This window comes from Macaca thibetana, chromosome 8, assembly GCF_024542745.1.
Source record: "Macaca thibetana thibetana isolate TM-01 chromosome 8, ASM2454274v1, whole genome shotgun sequence".
NCBI classification, from domain to species: domain Eukaryota; kingdom Metazoa; phylum Chordata; class Mammalia; order Primates; family Cercopithecidae; genus Macaca; species Macaca thibetana.
Window position 1 is genome coordinate 84,126,590 of NC_065585.1, and position 21,595 is coordinate 84,148,184.

At 38.7% G+C, this 21,595-nt stretch overlaps 1 protein-coding gene across 1 annotated transcript in view; it reads right to left on the bottom strand.

Moving 5' to 3' along the window:
- Positions 1–21,595, bottom strand: part of RAB2A (RAB2A, member RAS oncogene family) — a 103,357-nt gene that overhangs the window by 39,012 nt on the left and 42,750 nt on the right. The window contains exon 3 of the mRNA XM_050802271.1: positions 11,063–11,130. Within this exon, the coding sequence (XP_050658228.1) occupies positions 11,063–11,130 (68 nt within the window). The remainder of the gene's footprint in view (positions 1–11,062; positions 11,131–21,595) is intronic.

Sequence of the window (21,595 nt, forward strand, 5' to 3'; positions counted from 1 at the left end):
GTTGAGTGAAAAAATGGAAACACAGGCCGGGCATGGTGGCTCATGCATGTAATCCCAGCACTTTGGGAGGCCATGGCTGGTGGATCGCTTGAGCCTGGGAGTTTAACCCATTTATGCCTAGTCTTCCATTATTGGAATGCTAAGCTTGTGGGAGTTATTTATATCCTACTGCTCAAGGTCACTGACAAGGTCTGATTTTTCACAAAAAAAATTTGCAACCTCCTGCATAAATGGGTTAAGACCAGCCTGGGCAACATGGCAAAACCCTGTCTCTACTAAAAATACAAAAATTAGCCCAGTGTGGTGGCACGCCAAGCTACTTGGGAGGCTGAGGGAGGAGGATCTTCTGAGCCCAGGTGAGAAGGTTGCCGTGAGATGTAACTGCACCACTGTACTCCAGCCTTGCTAACAGAGCAACACCTGGTCTCCAAAAACAAAAACAAAAACAAAAAACCAACAAAAAAGTGAAAGAAGAAATCCTAATGTCTTAGTTATACGCATAAAATAATCAGTACTCCATCCCATGTAGCTGAGTGGACATCTGTAAATCCTAACATGCTAAGATTCAATACAAATAACTTCTCCCATGTGGAAACTAACAATTAGACCCTCTCTTGGCTAGGCAATTTTGGTAGTTAGAATAATATCATGCTAAATTAGATAGTGAGAGAGCCATCACATAAAAGGGCTTTATAAAAATAGCCAAATCATTTCACAGAGCTTAGGTTAAACTGAAGACAGCTGGGTATAGTGGCTCATGTCACTTTGGGAGGCTGAGGCAGGAGTATTGCTTGAGGCCAGGAGTTCAAAACCAGCCTAGCTAACATGGCGAGTCCCCATCCCTACAGAAAAATTTTCAGAATTAGCTGGGTGTTGTGGCTCACACATGCAGTCCCAGCCACTTGGGAGGCTGAAGCAGGAGGATCACTTGAGCCTAGGAGTTCAAGGCTACAGTGAGCTATAATCACACCACTGCACTCCAGCCTGGGCAACAGATGAGACCCTGTCTCTTAAAAAAAAAAAAAAAGAAAAACAACAACAACAACAACAACAACAACAAAACCCCAAAAAACTAGAAGATACCATGTTTTTATTTTAAATTCATTGTTTTTTAAAATTTATTTTTTATTTTTTATTTTTTACAGAATTTTTTTTATAGAGACCAGGTTTTACCATGTTGCCCAGGGTGGTCTCAAACTACTGGACTTTAAGCAATCAACCTGCCTCGGTCTCCTAAAAGTGCTGGGGTTACAGGTGTGAGCCACTGTTTCAGGCCAAATTCACTGTTCTGAAGGCACACTGGCAGGAAATATCTTCTTTCACTGCTTAGCACAGGAAAACTAAGGACTAGATCTTTAGGGATTAATTTCACTGTAAATCCTATGTATCAAGAAAGGATTCTGTGTTAGGTACAGTAGTTCCCCCCTTATTTGAGGTTTTGCTTTCTGAGGTTTCAGTTATTGGTGGTCAACTGCAGTCTGAAAATATTAAATGGAAAAGTCCAGAAATAATAATTCCTAAGTTTTAAATTGTACACTCTTCTGAGTAGTGTGATAAAAGTCTCCCACTGTCCTGCTGCTCTGTGCTCCTGGGGATGTGAACCATCCCTTTGTCCAGCCTATCGTCACTGTATACACTACACTACCTGCCTGGTAGTCACTTAGTACAGGCTGAGCACTCCTTATCCAAAATGCTTTGAACCAGAAGTGTTTCCGATTTTAGAATATTTGCATTACACTTATCAGTTGAGCATCCCTAATCTGAAAACGAAAATTCAAAATGCACCAAAGAGCATCTCCTCTGAGGGTCATGTGAAAGCTCAAGAGGTTTGGGATTTTCAAATTACGGTGCTTAAACTGCAGCTGTCTCTGTTATGGGATCGAAAAACTAGTATATATAGAGTTCAGCACTATCTGCAATTTCAGGCATCTTCTGGGGGTGTTAGCATCTATTCTTCATGGATAAGGAGGAACTACTGTAATAAAAAAAGATACGTATTTTGTTAGTTCAAAATAAAAATCAGGTTTACAGCTCAAATATCGCCCATGGCTGATCATTAAGCAAAGGTAAAGTCCTTTAAAACAATCTCTCCAGGGACATTCTGTGCGATGAATTAAAATGAACACATTGCTAGAAAAGCACTACTATAAGATCTAAAATTTCCAGTTTAGAGCCTAGATAAAAGAGTAAAAGACAAAATAAATTTAGGAAAAGGAGAAAGGCAAACTTTCATAACCATTCTCATTCCTTCTGAACTGTTTTGCAAAGAACAAAACATGTTCCAATACGGAAATAACTTACACAATAATCTACACTTCTGTTCATTACAAAATTAAACAAAAACTCGAGTAAATAAAAAAAACACAATTCCCACTGAAGACTATGACTGTAGCTATGCATCTTAAGATCTATGGTTATTTTATAATAAATAAAGATGAATATTCAGAAGAGTTTACAAATTCTTGAGAACTTACTTATCTGAAAACTATCACAACTCTGGCCTATTCTCTTATGGCTTCTCTAACTATAAACAAACTGTTATAAAACAACTAACTGAATAAAGTTAGCCCAAAGGTTAACTACCTTGACGTATTAAAGCAAAGTAATCTGATTTTTAAAAAGTACCTTAGGCTGGGCACGGTGGCTCACACCTGTAATCCCAGCACTTTGGGAGGCCGAGACGGGCAGATCACAAGGTCAGGAGTTGGAGACCAGCCTGACCAACTGGTAAAAACCTCTCTCTACTAAAAAATACAAAAATTAGCTAGGTGTGGTGGTGCACACCTGTAATCCTAGCTACTCCTACTCGGGAGGCTGGGGCAGGAGAATCACTTGAAGCCAGGAGGCGGAGACTGCAGTGAGCCAAGATCATGCCATTGCACTCCAGCCTAGGCAACAGAGCGACGCTGTGTCTTGGAGGGGGAAAAAAAAGTACTTTAATATATAACTATCCAAACTCGGCCTGACCTACATTGTTTTAAGTGAAACTTTTTGTTAACTTAGGGCTGGGCGTGGTGGCTCATGCCTATAATCCCAGCACTTTGGGAGGCCAAGGCGGGCAGATCATGAGGTCAGGAGATTGAGACCACCCTGGCTAACACGGTGAAACCCCGTCTCTGCTAAAAATACAAAAAATTAGGCGGGCGTGGCGGTGGGCGCCTGTAGCCCCAGCTACTCGGGAGGCTGAGGCAGGAGAATGGCGTGAACCCGGGAGGCGGAGCTTGCAGTGAGCCGAGATTGTGCCACTGCACTCCAGCCCGGGTGAGAGAGCGAGACTCCGTCTCAAAAAAAAAAAAAAAAAAAAGTTAACTTAGGAATTGTGAATGTTGTGTTTGATCCTCTTCACTATATCACTATAAACTGTTGGTTAAAGGGGATTTTGGAAGCTTGAAACCAAACAGGATACAAAATTCTTTGTATGTAATAGTCAGATTCCTGATAGTAGCTTAGAGTGTAAAGAAAAACACATTTAATCAAACAGGAATGATGCCTAAGTGAACAGCACCACAAAACAAACTTGGGGTGGAATGGCCAGAGTGGACAGTAAGTTCTCTTGGCTCACAACATAACTGTTAGATTTACTTAAAAATCCGCAAGATTAGCTAGGTGTGGTGGCTCATGCCTATAATCCCAGCACTTTGGGAGGCCAAGGCGGATGGATCACCTGAGGTCAGGAGCTCGAGACCAGCCTGGCCAACATGGTGAAACCCCGTCTCTACAAAAAATACAAAATTAGCCAGGCGTGGTGGCATGTGCCTACAATCCCAGCTATTCTGGAGGCTGAGGCAGGAGAATCACTTCAACCCAGGAGGCGGAGGCTGCAGTGAGCTGAGATTGCGCCACGGCACTCTAGCCTGGGCGACAGAGCTGGACTCTGTCTCCAGAACAAAACAAAACAAAACAATTCACAAAATACTCAGACATACAAAAAAGTAAAGCAGAACAAGTCTGCCTAAGAGATAAAGAACATGCTCATTTTTAGTGATGCTTAATATTAAATCAGAGTCATGGAACATCTGTGCAAAAGAAGTCTTACACCTTCATCTTTCATGTGAGGATTGCCAAATCAAAATTGATCCTTTGCATCATAATTTTAAAACTTATTTCTAACTGCCAGATAAAGAATCCCCCAAATTGGCTTTTCCATGCATCTAAATCTTTTGGTGAATAGCAGTATTTGTAGTAACCATGCTGGCAACTAGTAGTCATCTTTACCTCTTCTTCCTCTTCTACTCCTATAAAATATAACTTTATACATATTAAGCTATAGTTCAAAAATCTCTAACTACCCTGAATTAAAGTCCTAAGCTCTTGAGAATCAGATCTCTATTTATCTCACATGAATTTTTTCTTATTCAATCAAAGTCTTATTCATACAAGTCCATTTTTTTCTACTGATATCTTGTCTATAGTCTGAAAATTCCTGCTTTTGTGCCTCTGCTTAACTCCTTGCCTGAAAAACTATTTTCTCCTCTCTCCACCTATCCAATTTCCATTTCCTTTGAGGACCAGCTCAAGTCCCTAATTCTTTCACAAAGCTGGGAAAGCTTGTCTACCACAGCCCATAGTTATCCTTTTCTCCTCACAAATCCAAAAGCACTTTCATGTGGTCATTTGGTTCTAATACTATTGATTAGACACAATGAACATACTATTCAAAGCTTATCTTTTTTCCTCTTCAGTTATCCTTGAGGGATAGCTTAACTCAGAGTACTAAAGTATATTTATAGTAGGCACTCAAATATGTTACCTGGATTGATCCCAAAGAGCCAATAAAGTGAGAAAATTAAGATTTGTGAGAATCAGTGTTAGAGTAATACTTCTCTTACTTGCATTGCTAGTTATTTATCAAACAACTCCAGCTATGTAGAACACAGATGAGAACCAAAAGAAGGAAAGAAGGATTTCTAAACAGCCAAATAAACTGTCCCTTGCCCAAGCATTAAATCTCCGGTACTTTACTTAAAAGACTCAACTTAAAAATTCAGACCTCTACCAAGGAACTGCTATCATTGAGAGGAAAGATTTTGAAATCTACATGCATGTCCAAAACTTCTATTCTGGGTGACAGTAAGATCAGTAAGAATCAAAGTGATTTTTAGGCTGTCTTAGTGTCCACAGCAAGGGTGGTGAAAAAGTCAACCTGCACTATTTAGCCGTGGGATCCTGAGAAAAGTAACAATGGGTGGAAATACCTAGAAAAAACAGCAGAAGTTGAATGCTTTAAAAAATTTGAGGATATTTACTTTGGAAAAAAGGCTTAGCTGGGCGCAGTGGCTCACGCTGTAATCCCAGAACTTTGGAAGGCCAAGGTGGGCAGATTGCTTGAGCCCTGGAGTTTCTGACCAGCCTTGGGAACATGGCAAAATCCCATCTCTACAAAATTAAAAAAAAATTAGCTGGGAGTGGTGGCGTGTGCCTGTAGTCCCAGGTAATGGGGAAGCTGAGGTGAGAGGATCACTTGAGCTCAGGAGGTGGAGGCTGTGGTGAGCTGTGATCATACCACCGCACTCCAGCCTGGGCAACACAGCAAGATCCTGTCTCAAAAAAAAAAAAAAAAAAAAAAAAAAAAAAGAAAAAAAAAAGAAAATAGGATATGATCACCGATGTCCGAATTCTTTTAGTGCTGCCATGTAAGAAAAACTGGAGACCACAGGTGGGAGGTAATAGCTAAAGTACAACGAAATGTCTAAGACAGTTTCCTGTCCCTGTAGTTCTTCAAGAAAATGTCGATGAATTGCTGCCTAAGGAGGCACAACAGTTGGAGCTCTAAGCCACTCAACTCCTAGCTGTGAGGATGATGGGGGAGAGGAAGGAAGTGACAGTAATGGGAACAGAGAGGAAAGGCAGAAGTGGAGGCAGGATTGTTTCCAGCCTTCAGGATTCCAGGTCCTCTCCCTGGCTCACTGCATCTGGTCATCCATCCTTACTGATGCATTGAAACAAAACAATATTCAATTTTTAGAAACAATATGTCAAGAGTATAAAGTAACACTTTTTTTTCAAAGGAGAAAAAAATGTGATTTGCTGAGAAGAAACTTTTAGCATGTTAGTTTTCATATAATTTTGTCAAAAGTCTCACTAACTCTTACTTGATATAAGATATGTAAAACAAATATTTCCAGGGAAGCTGAGTAGATAAATGAACTGAACTAAAACATTCATATTACAAATTTTTTTGGAGGGGCTGGGAAATCAAATGTATTTGGATATGCTGAAAGGCAACTGAAAGAGTGATAGAAGGCAAGAGAAAAAGTAAGAGAAAAAGAACAAGAGCAGGATGAGGCAGTAATGGCTTGGGTCTAACAGTGAGAACACACCTCTGCCTTTTTTCTGCCAATGAACAGAACCGGGGGCAACATATGTTTTTTCTCTGAATTCCCCTGGCAGAAGAAGAATATTTACAGTTTGGCTTTGGCTTTTAATAAATGAAAAAAAAGTAACTCAGTACAGGGCCAAGTGTCAGTGCTTTAAGGGAGGCACTGATAGACTTTTTTTTTGAGACCGAGTCTTGCTCTGTTGCCCAGGCTGGAGTGCAGTGGCATGATCTTGACTCACTGCAAGTTCCACCTCCAGGGTTCATGCCATTCTCCTGCCTCAGCCTCCCGAGTAGCTGGGACTACAGGCACCTGCCACCTCGCCCGGCTAATTTTTTGTATTTTTAGTAGAGACGGGGTTTCACCGTGTTAGCCAGGATGGTCTCGATCTACTGACCTCGTGATTCGTCTGCCTCGGCCTCCCAAAGTGCTGGGATTACAGGCGTGAGCCACACTGATAGACTCTTATCACTGCTTCCAGCTGTGAAATTGATTGACGGCCTTAAGGCCTCCAAGGAGTATCTGCTGTCAGCTATCCTAACTATTTGCAAAAGAAAGCAAAGGTGGTGGATGTGAAAATTTTGCAAGGAAAACTCCTTAAATTTTTTGAAGATAAAAATGACAAACATCCTGTAGGCCAGGTGCAGTGGCTCACGCCTGTAATCCTAGCACTTTGGGAGGCCGAGGCAAGTGGATCACCTGAGGTCAGGAGTTCGGGACCAGCCTAATCAACATGGAGAAACCCTGTCTCTACTAAAAATACAAAATTAGCCAGGCCTGTAATCCCAGCTACTTGGGAGACTGAGGCAGGAGAATCACTTGAACCCAGGAGGCAGAGGTTGCAGTGAGCTGAGATTGCACCATTGGACTCCAGCCTGGGCAACAAGAGTAAAACATCGTCTAAAAAAAAAAAAAAAAAAGACTAAGATACTAAGAAAACTTCAGTTCTATAAGGCTGATGAAACAAATAACAACATTTGGCTAATTTTCCCCTGAAGGACTCTAGGATGGTTTTGTAAACATCTTGGGCCATGAACAGACGTAACCCTTGCTACCAAAAATGCAAATGGCTATCCAAATGTATAGACACACATTAATGGTATGGAAAATCCTGTTTCACTCAGATATAAACTAAGTGTGAGACCAATCTTAATGTGTATTAGATTACATTTATTAAAAAGTTTTGGAAGTTGGGTATGAAAGTAAGAATAAAGTCAATGAAAATAAGAGAAAAGCCTGACCAGCCTGGGAAACATAACGAGATTCCATCTCTACAAAAAATTTAAAAAATTAGCTGCACATGGTGGGATGCACATGTAGTCCCAGCTACTCAAGAGGCTGAGGTGGGAGGATTGCTTGAGGCCAGGCGTTTGAGGCTGCAGTGAGCTGTGATCTGCCGCTACACTCAAGCCTGGGCAGCAGAGTAAGACGTCTCAAAACCAAAACCAAAAACAAAGAAAAAAACCCAACAAAAGAGGAAAACTTGTAAGAAAGACAAAGACTCAAGAAACAACCTCCAAAAGAAATAAGTTAAATTATTTTAAACAGGCCGGGGGCGCGGTGGCTCAAGCCTGTAATCCCAGCACTTTGGGAGGCCGAGGCGGGCGGATCACAAGGTCAGGAGATCGAGACCACAGTGAAACCCCGTCTCTACTAAAAATACAAAAAATTAGCCGGGCGCGGTGGCGGGCGCCTGTAGTCCCAGCTACTCAGGAGGCTGAGGCAGGAGAATGGCGGGAACCCGGGAGGCGGAGCTTGCAGTGAGCCGAGATCGCGCCACTGCACTCCAGCCTGGGCAACAGCGTGAGACTCCGTCTCAAAAAAAAAAAAAAAAAAAAAAAAAAAAAAAAAAAAAAAAAAAAAAATTATTTTAAACAGTCCTTTAAATCTGGATCAGGCCATTCGTTCGGGAGCTCTCCATGTAGAAGTTGGAAGTGGTCGAATTCTTTCTTGGGCGTTATGATGTCTTTAAAGGGACCACAGTCTCTCTCAGAAATAGAGGAAAGAAAACGAGCCCTCTGCCCTCCTAGAGGAACACAAACACGGGTTTTTCTTCTATTCCCTTCTCATACTGTCCAGCAAAAGAAATTATTTTAGATTTCTTTTGTAAGTTTATTGTTGTGCAAAGAAATCAACTCAAGCAAAAACAAAAACAAAAAAACACCCACAAAAAACCAGGCTTCTATCAAAAGAATGCATGATGAGTTAATCTACAAAACAGACAACTAGGAAATGAATGGCTTACTCAAGTTTCAAAAAACAAAGATTATTTAAGGGACTACTTTAAGAATAGAAGAACAAGTGAATAAAATAACCTACAGACAATGAAGTGGTTTATGCCCAAAATATCACATAATTATCATTACTATATTAACCTTTCCTTTTCAAAACTATGTACTTTAATTTAGTAGATGACATCTCCTGAACACATCCAGTGACCCTACAAGTTGCTTAGACAGAATGAGATTCTCTATTCATTCATTAAAATTTACCAAATGCTGTATGTATCAGTCACCAAGCTAAGAATGCAGGATACAAAGCTGCCTAAGATATAGGTGGATCCTTCCCTCATAATGCTTATTCTGAGAAGGGTAGCTAATGTGAACAAAAAGCTATGACAATGGGACCAGAACTACAAGAGATATATGCACAAAATACTACGGGAAGAATAAGTTATTCCCATGAGGGTCAAAAAGGCTTCAAAAAGAGCTGATATCTTAGTTGCCTTAAATGGAAAAGAAAAAAAAAGGCACTTCAAGCAATGCAAGTATTTATGCAAAAATATAAGAAATGAAAAATATGTTTATTGAAGAATAACAGTAGTCTGGTTCACACTACACAGTGCAAAGATGTGTGTTACACAAGGTTATAAGCTAAAAAGAGTAACTTAGTTTATGTAAATCAGTTCTGAATAAGAGACAGAAACTCAGCCGGGTGTGGTGGTGCACGCCTGTAGTCCCAGCTATTCAGGAGACTGAAGTGGGAGGACTACTTGAGCCCAGGAGTTCGAGGCTGCAGCGAGCTATGATTGCGCCACTGCACTACAGCCTGGGTGACAGACACCCTGTCTCAAAAACAAGAAGAGAGAAACTCTTTTAATACAGAAGTAGAATATACTTCTTTTTGGTTGGAGATTATTAATTTTAAATTTCTAGGAAAAAAGGGACTTTGTGTATTTTATTTTCCTCTTTTCCACACAGTTTTGAGATGTTGCCTGAGAGAATGCAAATCAAAAGTTTTGAGATGCTTTAGGCTCACATGGGAAATCCCTAAGAAATAGTAAAAGTGTGAATCTTCACTGAGGAAGAAGAGGCAAAAAAGCACAAGAACCAAGAGTTGAGTGGACAATTCAAGGACAGGACAAGACAGACATGTAGGGTTATCATTTAGGGGACAACTGTGACACATAGGAAGATCAGGAAACCCAGGTCCCACAGCAGCCTTCAGTAACTTGCTTGGTCTAGGGAATCCAGTCTGTGAGACTGGATGTTCTCTAAGGTTCCTTCTTTCAATGGCTACTACACATGACAAGTGAGAAACTAAGACTGAGTGACTGAAGAAAAATAGGCCACAGGTATATGATGATTTATATCTCATTTACTGGTTTAGAGAATATGGTCTTTGACACAACAGACCTTTCAGGTTTTCTTAACTGGAGTTCTGTGAAGAATTATCTCCTAATGCCCTAAAGCAGTGGTTCTCAAAGTGTGATCCGAGGATTCTGGGAATTCCTCAGACTCTTTAAGGGTCCATGTGGTCCTCCATTTCCCAACTGACTATTTGTGTGAGGCTGGATTTTCTTAACATACTTCAATTAAACAACATATGTAAGGCTCAGTGCAGAAGCAGATATGAGAATCCAGTGTCTTCTATTAGGCAGACAGATATCACTAGTCTCACTAGAAAAATGTAGTTGTTTGTTTTGGAAAATATAGTTTCCATTACAATTGTATTATTTACCCTAACAAGTGATTTATTAATTTAAAATGAATTAATGATTGAATATTTGATACGTTTCCCATTTTCAATTTCTAATATGGTAAATACTAATACCTTTAAGCCATATAAGCTAGAGCCCTTTGGGGGTCTTCATTAATTTTTAAAAGTATAAAGCAGTTCTGAAACAAAATGGTTTGAAAATTGCTACTTTAAGCCACCCAATGCATATATACAGTCACTTCACTTTTATACATCTAAAATGGGAGAATAGAGAAAACAGTCACTCAAATCATTTTCTGTATATTATGGTTCAGATGAGGAATCACGATTAAAAACAATATTGTATGGCATATAATAGGTACTCAATGAACAAGGGTATGACAGAATTAGGATAATGGATTAAGAGCAACATGACTTCAAGTTGTTAGGACCAAAATATTTAAAATAATAAGCTTGAAGAATAAGTTATTGTATAATATTGATATTGTTATTTTACTTCCTACGTGTACTTGAGACGCGCTGATTGTTTTTCTTAAAAATACAGTTTCTAGAGCATTTCAATTTAGACCACATAACATGAGCATTCACTCAGATACGCTCACTAACACCAACACCCGGGGCCCATCTATTGAAAACAGCGCATAAGAAAAACCAATCTACTCCAGCACCACATTTCACCTCAAGGCTGCAGGAAGTTAGTGTCTAACAAACCATAACAGGCATATAATAACATTAAAACAAATGTACAATGTACTTTCATAAAGCAACTTTACTGAGATCACACAGTGCATTTTTCCTATACTTACCGTATCCCATATCTGAAGTTTTATCTGTTTCCCGTCAATAGTTATCATTCGAGCACCGAACTCTACACCTAAATGGAGTACAAAATGATTTGTTACAAAATTAGTGGGAATATATCTCACTTTTGAGGATTCAAAACAGAATGTTTACTTCCAAGACATGCTATGCTAGGTAATATACAGATAGACTTTAACAAATGCAGCTCCTATACTTAGAAAATATATAAGCTAAGGAAGAGGTGCTAATAAGACATAAGCTAAGGACATAATTAAAATACTAAGATACTGAAATGTGGCAGAGTCAATATTAAGAAACCAACTGTGATCTTCATGTTTTGCAGGCTCAGTAACATAAAAATTAAAAAAGAGATCATCCAAGAGCCATAATTATTAATCACAAATGTTAAATATTAAAATTTCTTAAAAATTACATTAATATGGTATAAAAATCACCAAAAAGGGACAGATACATTTCAATATCATAGTATTGGTTCCAAGCATGAGTAATTAGCAAGGAAAGAAATCTCCAAATCTGCCATTAGCTATAACCAACGTTTTAACATACTTCCCAGACAGTGCTCCATGAATACACATGCAGAAATAAGTATATAATTCTGCATAAATGGGAACATAAAAATTCTGCTCTACAATTTGCTTTTTATTTATTTAATAATACATCACAGACATTATTCTGTATCACAAACATCCTTGCAAATCAATAAACATAAAACTATGCCATTATTTTTGATGTCTGCATAATATTCTTTTGTGTACAGATAATTTACTAACTTGATACTTTATTGCTACAGATTTAGGTTGTTCTCCTATTTTCACTAAATAATGAATGCTAAAATGAACTTTCTGCATACATTTTTCAACTTACTATAATTTTAGGCAAATTATAAGAAATCGGATTACAGGTCAGAAGGAACACAGACTTCACACCCACAAGTTTACTACTTTGGCTTTTAACTTGCATTTATCATCTTTGGAAAGTACTCATTCAGTCATCAAAACAGTAGAAAAATAGGGGATAATTTTAGAAGGGCAAATAGTTGTGAAGACAACTCTGAAAGTAGTATATCTCTTATACCAAATCATTACTACCTAGAGTATGTTCAATCAGTATTTAGATCAGAGTCAGGGTGAAGGGAGGATACACATGGTACCCAGAAACCAAATGTTATCCTGGCAGAAAAACAACTTCTAGTTTCCCAGAGAAGAACACACTGCCCAATGTCGGAATTCCAATTCAGCACCTCCCATAACTCCCCAACTGTGATTAGAAGGGTGAGAAACAAAGGGAATTTGTCCCATGACATAAAACCTGATGAGCTTTTACTCTACATTATAATAGTTATTCCATCGCACAGGCCTGATGAATACCAAGAAACTAAAAATGATGTTTATGTTTCTCAGGCCCAGAAATACAAGAAAGCTAGAGAAAAGAGATTCAGGGGTCATGATGTATCAGACCGAAAAATGAAAAATTGACAAATTATGCCACATAAAACCATTACAGTGTTTACATATATATGCACCTACATATGCATATAGATTCATGACATATCTATGTGAATATATATATTCTTATCTGTTCTATGCCACAGGGTGGAGTCATACACAAAACCCATTAATGACATGAAAAATGAAATTAGTTGGGGGAAGAAACCAGTTGCTAAGTAAGATACAGATGTTCTTTGAAATACTCCGTATTGAAAATGAATATATTGAAGCACAAAATTCTGCATGTCAGCGAGATATCAGACAGAGTAGAGGCTTTTTCATGAATCTATTGTTTCTACGTACAAATGAGACAGAGAGAGAGAAAAATTTATTTTTATTTTTCCTTCCACTGTCAGGGATGGGCTGGCTTTTAAGCACAATCCAAAACTATCTACATTGCTCATAATGTCAAATTTAACAAAAAACAACTACAGACTAGAAACAGACCAACCCATGAATGCTCCTGGTACCAAGGGTGAGCAGGTAAGGAAGGCAAGGCTAGCAAAAGCAAGCAGATGCTCCCTCTCTGGAGCTGGTATCTTGAGCAGAGGGCTAAAGATATGGAAACTGACTTCTGATCATTCCATCCGAGCAGATGAGAAGCTAACACAACTGCTCCTGCTGCAGGAGAGCTATTAACAGTTTCTGCTTCCTGACCTCCAAGATGCTTTGTTCCTGCCCAATTCCAAGACAAAGTTTCCAACTTACTGGAGGTTCCGTATATAACTACAGATATTCTAGAATATTTCCTTTGCTTACCCTAGCTAGAATTGGGTTTTAGTATGTTCGTCTCTTTACTCAAATTAAGCAGATCACCTGGACCCAGTGGCTCAGTATGGCCTGTAATCCCACACTTTGAGAGGCTGAGACAGGAGGATTGCTTGAGCCCAGGAATTGGAGACTAGCCTGGGCAACATAGGGAGACCCAGTCTCCATGAAAAATTAAAAAATGAGCCAGGTATGGTGGCATGTGCCTGTGGTCCCAGCTACTTGGGAGGCTGAAGCGGGGAAGGATCACTAGAGCCTAGGAACTCCAGGTTGCAGTGAGCCATGATTGTGCCACTGCTTTCCAGCCTGGGCAACACAGTGAGACTTTGTCTCAAAAAACAAAAACAAAAACAAAAACAATTAATAAAGTAAGCAGGAAGAAGTCATGAAGCTTAAAATCTTTAAACAATGATTTTGCCTCCAAAAATACATCCAATTTTAAATAAACCTGTTAAGTGAACATCAAGAATGTTTTTAAACCAGGGATATGTCATAATACAATAGACATTTTAACTTCACTTATCAACCAGGTCAGGATGGATAAAGAAAAACAAAACAACAACAACAACAACAAAACACAAGAAGCAAAGAGACCAGTTAAAAGGCTATTGTATTATATTTAGGCATGAGGTTAAAAAATGGTGGTGGGAAAAAAATACACATCTCAAAAAGAAAAACTGACAACTGTTGTTGATTACTGAAAAACTATGATTTCTGTTTTCCTATCAAATGAAGCAAAAACACACTTTAATTTCAGCTTCAGAAATATAGCTCTTTCCCATTTACCTTCCCATAACTGGGTTCAATGTAGGTTTTACCCTTTAATTCTATGTGACAAATGAAAACACTGAATCCTAGTCTCTTGGAAGCCTCAGAAACAAATACAGAAACCAAAAACTTGACTTCTTTTCTGGAATATTAACATTTTAAAATCCTTTTCCTTGGATGTATACATGCTTAAGAATTCCATTTAGAAAGGTTTCCTTCTCTTTTTTTTATGTGATAAATTGTTATTCTCTATGCCTTTGAGGCCCTCTTCCCAGATCCATTTTCAATTAACAGCCAATTTGGCTGCTAGATAAATTTCTGTGAAGTCAAAGTCAAGACCTCATCTACCTGACATTGTCAGGGTGTAATGCTTATTTTCTCAGATACGTTATTCACTTACAAGCTTCCAGAATCAAATACTCTGAATAGGTACACTTTTTAATTGTCTCCAATCATTATCATCCTTGCATCATTTACTGAGCATTCATAATCAATATCTACTAGGTTGTGTGACCCTGGGCAAGTTATTAAGCCCCTTCTTTGTCTTAGTTTTCTAATCTGTAAAATGGTATTCATAATACCTACCTCATGAGTTTTTTTAAGATTAAAAGATGATTACATATGAAATAGAACAGTGTCTGGCACATAGTAAGTATTTAATATGTCAGGTATAATTATTATTATTCCATATTATGCACTAGAATGTCTAAACTACCATCCACATGACTAATGATGACAGCCCCTGTGAGAAAGGGCCATCTGTCAGAGACAGGTAGTCACTGGTACAGATATGTGCAGAGGCAGAATGTGGCTCCTTACCTAGGTAAGGCTGGGGCGTGCCCATTCAGGCCTCCTTGTAATGTCAAGGCCAGAACTTCCAGGCTGCTGGGGTACTAGGTGGGGTGCTAAGCAGAGAGCACAGCTAGGTATAGAGCAAACAGCCTTCCTTACCAGCATGGTAACATATGGACTCCTATCCCCTATTCCTGTTCCTGAAACCTAGACACTGCAGAAGTTGAAAATGGAAGACTTGTGGGAAGACTTGTTCAAAATGAGACTTGGGGCCTGATTTTTCCTAATTCTAGAAACAAAGGAAAACTAGATACAAAAAGCAATGTCCTCAATTTTCTATGTAAAACAAAACAGCAAACACCACACTTAATGGCAAAACCCTAGAATAATTCAAATTATACTGAGAAAAATATTACAGTTATTTTCAATTTGGAAAATATTCTAGAGACTTTGGTCAAAAATTAGAGTAACAAAATTAAGAGAAACAGATGTTGGCTTAGGAAAAAATCATAACTTATAGATAGGACTAAACAGTCTACCTAGAACATGCAAAATAATTTAACAACAGTGATGAAAAAATTTACTTACAATAGCAACAAATCTACAAAATCTCAAAACAAACTTAGAAAAGCATAAGGCCTATATGAACAAAACTGTAAAATTTTACTGAACAACATTTAAGAAAGTCTGAATAAATGAAAATATATATTATGTGTATAAACAGGTAATCAATGCTGTAAAAACATAAATTATCTCCAAATTAGCTCATAAATTGAACAAAATTCTTTTCAAATTTAAAAGCCTCACTAAAAGTCTTGCAACTTGGCAAAGTTCCATCTGGAAGAACAAATGCACAAGAATAATCAAGAAAACCTAGAAAGGAAAGAAAGAACACCAACTGGCATGAAGTACACTACAAAGTTACAACAACTACCACAGTATGATATTGCCTCATGAAATAGAAAAAAAGACGTGGGAGGCCAAGGCAGGTGGATCACAAGGTCGCGAGATCGAGACCATCTTGGCCAACATGGTGAAACCCCGCCTCTACTAAAATTACAAAAATTAGTTGGGTGTGGTGGCACGTGCCTGTAATTCCAGCTACTCGGGAGGCTGGGGCATGAGAATTACTTGAATCCAAGAGGTGGAGGTTGCAGTGAGCAGAGATCGCACCACTGCACTCCAGCCTGGCAACTAAATGAGACTCTGTCTCAAAAAAAAAAAAAAAAAAAAGAAAAGAAAGATGAACAAAACATATTTTGGCACCCTCAAACAGGCTTGCTTACACACAGGGATTTAACATATTACAAAGGTAATAGGACAAGAATGAATGGCTTATTTAATGGTGTGAGGCCACGAGCTATATAGGGATTAAAGAAAATGATAGCAGCCATAAAAAAGAATGAAATCGTGTCTTTTGCAGCAGCAGGGATGGAGGTGAAGGCCATTATCCTCAGTGAACTAACTCAAAAAATCAAATACTGCATGTTCTTGCTTATAAAGTAGGAGCTAAACAATGGGTACACACAGACATAAAGATGGAAATAATAAACACTGGGGACTCCAAAAAAGTGGAGTTTGGGAAGGGGGTGAAGGATGAAAAATTACCTATTGAGTACAATATTCACTATTTGGGTAATGGGTATGCCAGAAGCCCAGTACCCACCAGTACACAGTATACCCATGTAACAAACATGCGCATGCACCCCCATATCTAAAATAAAATTTAAAAAAAGAAAGTGATCTACATGACCACATACCAAATAGAATGCAAATTTAAAGTTACAGAAGAATATTTAAGACATTATATGTAATTTTTGCATAGAGCAAGGCTAGGAAGCCACAATAGATTTGAGTTAAAAACAAAAAACAAAAACAACTAGTTATCCCTTAATAATTCAAAGTAGCAAAAAAAAAAAAAAAAAAAAAGACAAAGATAAATGACAAGTAAAATCAAAGAGAAGATAAATAGTTCTTAAACATAGGAAAAATGCTCAGCCTCACTAAAAAAGAATGAAAAAGTAAAAAAAAAAAAACAAAACTTTGTTGTCTCTAATTTACAAATATTAAAAACTGAATGAGCTGCAGTAGAAGGAAGGATGAGAAGGAATGGGCACTTTGATACATCAGCAGGGAGAGTGCAAATTAGAACAGCTTTGTGTGTGTGTGTTTAGGAATACATTTAAAAGCTTCAGAAGGCACTAACACACACCACTCAGTGGTTGCTGGAGGGCCAAAGTTATATAGGCAATTTAACTCTCTCCAGATTCTTACAACATTTTCACAATGATCACACTCTGAGAGGAAAATACTTCCACATTTTAAAAATCAGCTACAGAGGGCCAGGCACGGCGGCTCATGTCTGTAATCCCAGCACTTTGGGAGGCCGAGGCAGGCGGATCACGAGGTCAGAAGATCAAGACCATTCCGGCTAACACCGTGAAAACCCATCTCTACTAAAAAAAAAAAAAATACAAAAAATTATCCAGGCATGGTGGTACGTGCCTGTAGCCCCAGCTACTTGAGTGGCTGAGGCAGGAGAATCGCTTGAACCTGGGAGGTGGAGGTTGCGGTGAGCCAGGATGGTGCCACTGCACTCCAGCTTGGGCGATAAAGCGAGACTCGGTCTCAAAAAAATTATTTTTCAGCTACAGAGACTTTTTGAGAGCTTAATGAGAAGTTCGAGAGGTCTTTTAAACTATTATTCTAACTTCTTGGCAATGTTGTTCTAGGCAATTCAAGTTACTAGAAAACTGAACCTCAAATAAATGAGGTGTATTTTAAAACTGATTTCCTGTGGTGAGCCTGATGGAAGCAATCACGCTTCAATTCTATTACTTTGTCCTAAAAGTATACTTTCATTTCCACCAATCATTCCTTTCTTTTTTTTTTTCTCTCTTTTTTTTTGTGAGGCAGGGTCTTGCTCTGTTGCCCAGGCTGGAGTGCAGTGGTGCTATCATGGCTCACTGCAGCTATCATGGCTCACTGCAGCCTTAAACTCTTGAGCTCAAGCAATCCTCCCACCTCAGTCTACCAAGTAGCTGGGGCTACAGGTGTGTGCCACCACGCCTGACTAGTTTTTAAACTTTTTGTAGAGATGGGATCTCACTCTGTTGCCCTGGCTGGTCTCAAACATCTGGCATCAAGTGATCCTCTTGCCTCTGCCTCCTAAAGTGTTGGGATTATAGGCATGAGCCCAGCAATCATTTCTTATAGGTTGACTGGTTTAAGGAAGTCGGGGAGATAGGTAAGAAGGTGAAATCAACATATAAATGGCCTAGCCACTAGACTAACATTTGTCAAACTGTCCATTTGTAGGTAGTGAAATAAATGTAGTGGGTATTAGCAGGCTATGCATTATTTGTAAGCAACATAACTGAACAGTATAACATAAAGGAATGCAAGCATTAAGCCCTGCAATGGCAAGTACAGCTTTATGAAGTGTTCCTCCACTAAGTAGGTAGAATATTTAGCAAATATTTTTAGAATCCCTAGTATGTACCAGGTGCAGATACAGCAATAAACAAAACAGAGAACCATCTGCTGTCATGGACCTTACTTTTTATTGGTGGGGTAAAATCTATTTACTTATATTTACTTGTATAAAACGTTAAGGAGAACAATAAATCTAGGTGGGAGGATGGGTATGAATATGTGTATATAGGTATACAGATTAAAAGCTGGAAAAGAGAGCCATGAAAAATAACCATCAAAAAGGGAAAAATTAATGATGCCTGAAACCAAAAAGAACTACTAAAGCAGTGTCCTTCAGTAGGCCCTGGCTAAGAACTTAAGTTTACCCACAGCACCAAGGGAAAGGCTTAGTTTATGGGCACAATGCAGGTAGGTGGGTCAATGCAGTGGTGGAAACCTGTGAAAACCCTCTTCTACTTGCCTCTATTTTCTGAGTGAAACCGAAACCGGGTTATCAGCTGAGAGTAAAGATAGCAAAGATATCTTGTTTAAAGAGCAAGAAAGTCTGATATCATTCTACAGGAAACTAAAGGGTGCATATAATGGAAATAAAAGTACAATTGTCAGGTAGTACTAAGGGTTTACTTGACGTGAGTGTCCAAGAAATTAAAATGAGACTAGTTAGTATGGCTCTGTACTTTTCTCCAGACATGTCTAGCTGTACATGTTAGGAATAGATGATTGGATTTAATCTATGGTTTAGCCACAAGACTATGATACAGCATGAGAGGGACAAGAAAACTGTGGGTATATGCAGGAATGATTAAGGAGGAAAGTAGGAACACAAGAGAGATGAGAGTGAAAAGATGGTAGAATCAATGGCATAATTTTGATGAGGTGAAAAAATTGTTAGCATTAGGGACTAAAGAAAGTGAGCAGGAAGGACAGGATAGAAAGTCAAATAGTCAATGCATGAAACTAAATTCTGAAGTGGTTCCAGATACTGGTAATGATGAGTCCTGAGAGTAACTATGGGAGGGAGTAGCTGAAGCAGGGTGGAACCAAGATCACTGGGGACAGGGGGAGAAAAATAAAGCCACTGAGAGGCTAGGATGTGTGCACCAGGCAAAGAACATAAAATGTATTTCCAGCTGGGTAATCAATATTTAAAAGTCATTTCTCCAATGTTTTTTAACCTTCAGTGCCCATATGAGTCACTTGGAGATCCTGTTAAAATGCAAATTATGATTCAGTAAGTTCTTTAACAAGCTCCCACACGATACTGATGCTGCTGCTGGTCCAGCGCAACAGCACACGAACCATCTTTTGAGGAGCAAGGCTCTAGTCTGAACCTTCTGAATTGTGTCCATGAAGCTATTTATAAACTGCTTCTATGATTCATTTCTTAACAATTCTCACTGAGAGAGACAGTCAAAGGTTAAAGAATATTTGTACACAGCCTTTTAAAAACTTTCATGGTCTTTTATTTTCTCTTTTCTATCATTTAATACCTTCTTAGTCACAAACCAACCTTAAATTTTTCCACCCTCATTTATTCATCCAGCAAAGGCAAGTATGCAGCAGAGTAAAGATACTGTCTTACTACTTATTTTACCAAAAATTCTAATGTTCTTTTTAAAAATATGTGACAATAACTGCTAACTTTTTTTATGTCTGAAAAATATATTGCTGTGATGGGTGTCAAAAATGTTAAGGAGGTCTTGGGCCAATGAAGGCAAAAACATGTCTTAACAATACTGCTTCTACTGGCCTGTATTTAGCTTGACTGAAGGAATGGTGGTACTGAATACCCTTTTAATGTATGTATGCAACTCTACATAAGTTGTAGTGGCAAGAAGCACCCCTTTACTCTTCCTCTTCCAGAGTTGGCTTTTACTTTAAAAAATGACTTTCAGTGAAAACAATGCAATTATCATTATCAACAACGAACATTAAGCACCTATCAGCATTCTGAGAACAGTTTTATGATCCTAAATGTTCTGTTTGCTTCAGATAATTTTTTAAAGTATCATTACCTCAAATATCCTGAAACATCTTAAATATTGAGACTCTGCAGAGTGAATGTATAGAGTACATTTATGTTCACTTTATAGGATCTAAAATAAGATTTCAACTTAAAAAAATAGTTCATGATAGCTACCATCTTCGTTCTGTAATAACAGACTGTTGCTAAAGCCATGGTTGGACTATGACCCCAACAAAAAACAATCCATTTTATGAATGTGTACGGGGTGTAATTTCCCTTAACACACAGCAGGTAAAAAGACGGGACTTCCTACATACATCCTCCATAAAATTTACTTTGCCTTTTTAGGAGGACTGATCCTGATTATGAATAATGAATTTCTAACGCATGAGCTACTAGGAATCCATATTGGTGCTGAGCATTATATTGAAACTGTGCCTATACAGTAGTTGTTCCTTTCCTGTTAACAATGTTTCTCCATAAGTGTGGGTATATAAATCTTACTTCCTTTAAATGGGAGCTATAGTTTGGGATATGGACAGTTGTTCAGAAAAGAACTGTAATAAGCAAATATGTCAAGCAATGGCATCCTCTGAGAAGAGAAAGACTGAGGGTATGAAAAAGTACTAAGTGTTCAGGCAGGAGCAAGCAGCAAAGACTTGATGGCACATAGTGTCTACACGTGTTAGAGAAAAGTAGGAGAGAAAGCAAGAGAGGCAGACTGAGAAGAATCATGAGCTCAGGAGTCAATGGTTTATAAACAGAGTAGAGAATTGATCATTACAGGGGACAAAAGATAAGGACATGGTGACTAGCTAGAATAGCTAGGTGTGAGGGTATTCTGGTGGTGGCTATGTATGACTACTCACCCAGATTGCTCCTACGACTACCAATTTGGAAACCATGTTGTATAAAAGTGATTCTGGGCCCATGAAGAGAGTGGACAGAACAAGAGATAAGTGGGCCTGAACCAAATTGAACCAATGAACTCTCTTGCCTAGGAAACTTAGAACTGAGTTAAAAAGAATCTCTGCTCTCCTGAATGGTATATGAACTTTGGAGCTATTGACAATGGCCATTTCCCATCATGGAGATAGGGAAATCAAAAACAATGGTCAAAAGGGAGACAGAAAAATGAAACCGGCATGAGAAGAGAATGGGAGACAATGAGGGAAGGATGGAAGACTGCGAAACAGAATTTCCTGTGTTCCCTCCTTAAAAGCTCTGAGCTCTGGTTCCAGGCTGACCCAGCTGGCTCCCTGCCCTCATGTTGAGACATACCTGAATATTAAAATAATAAA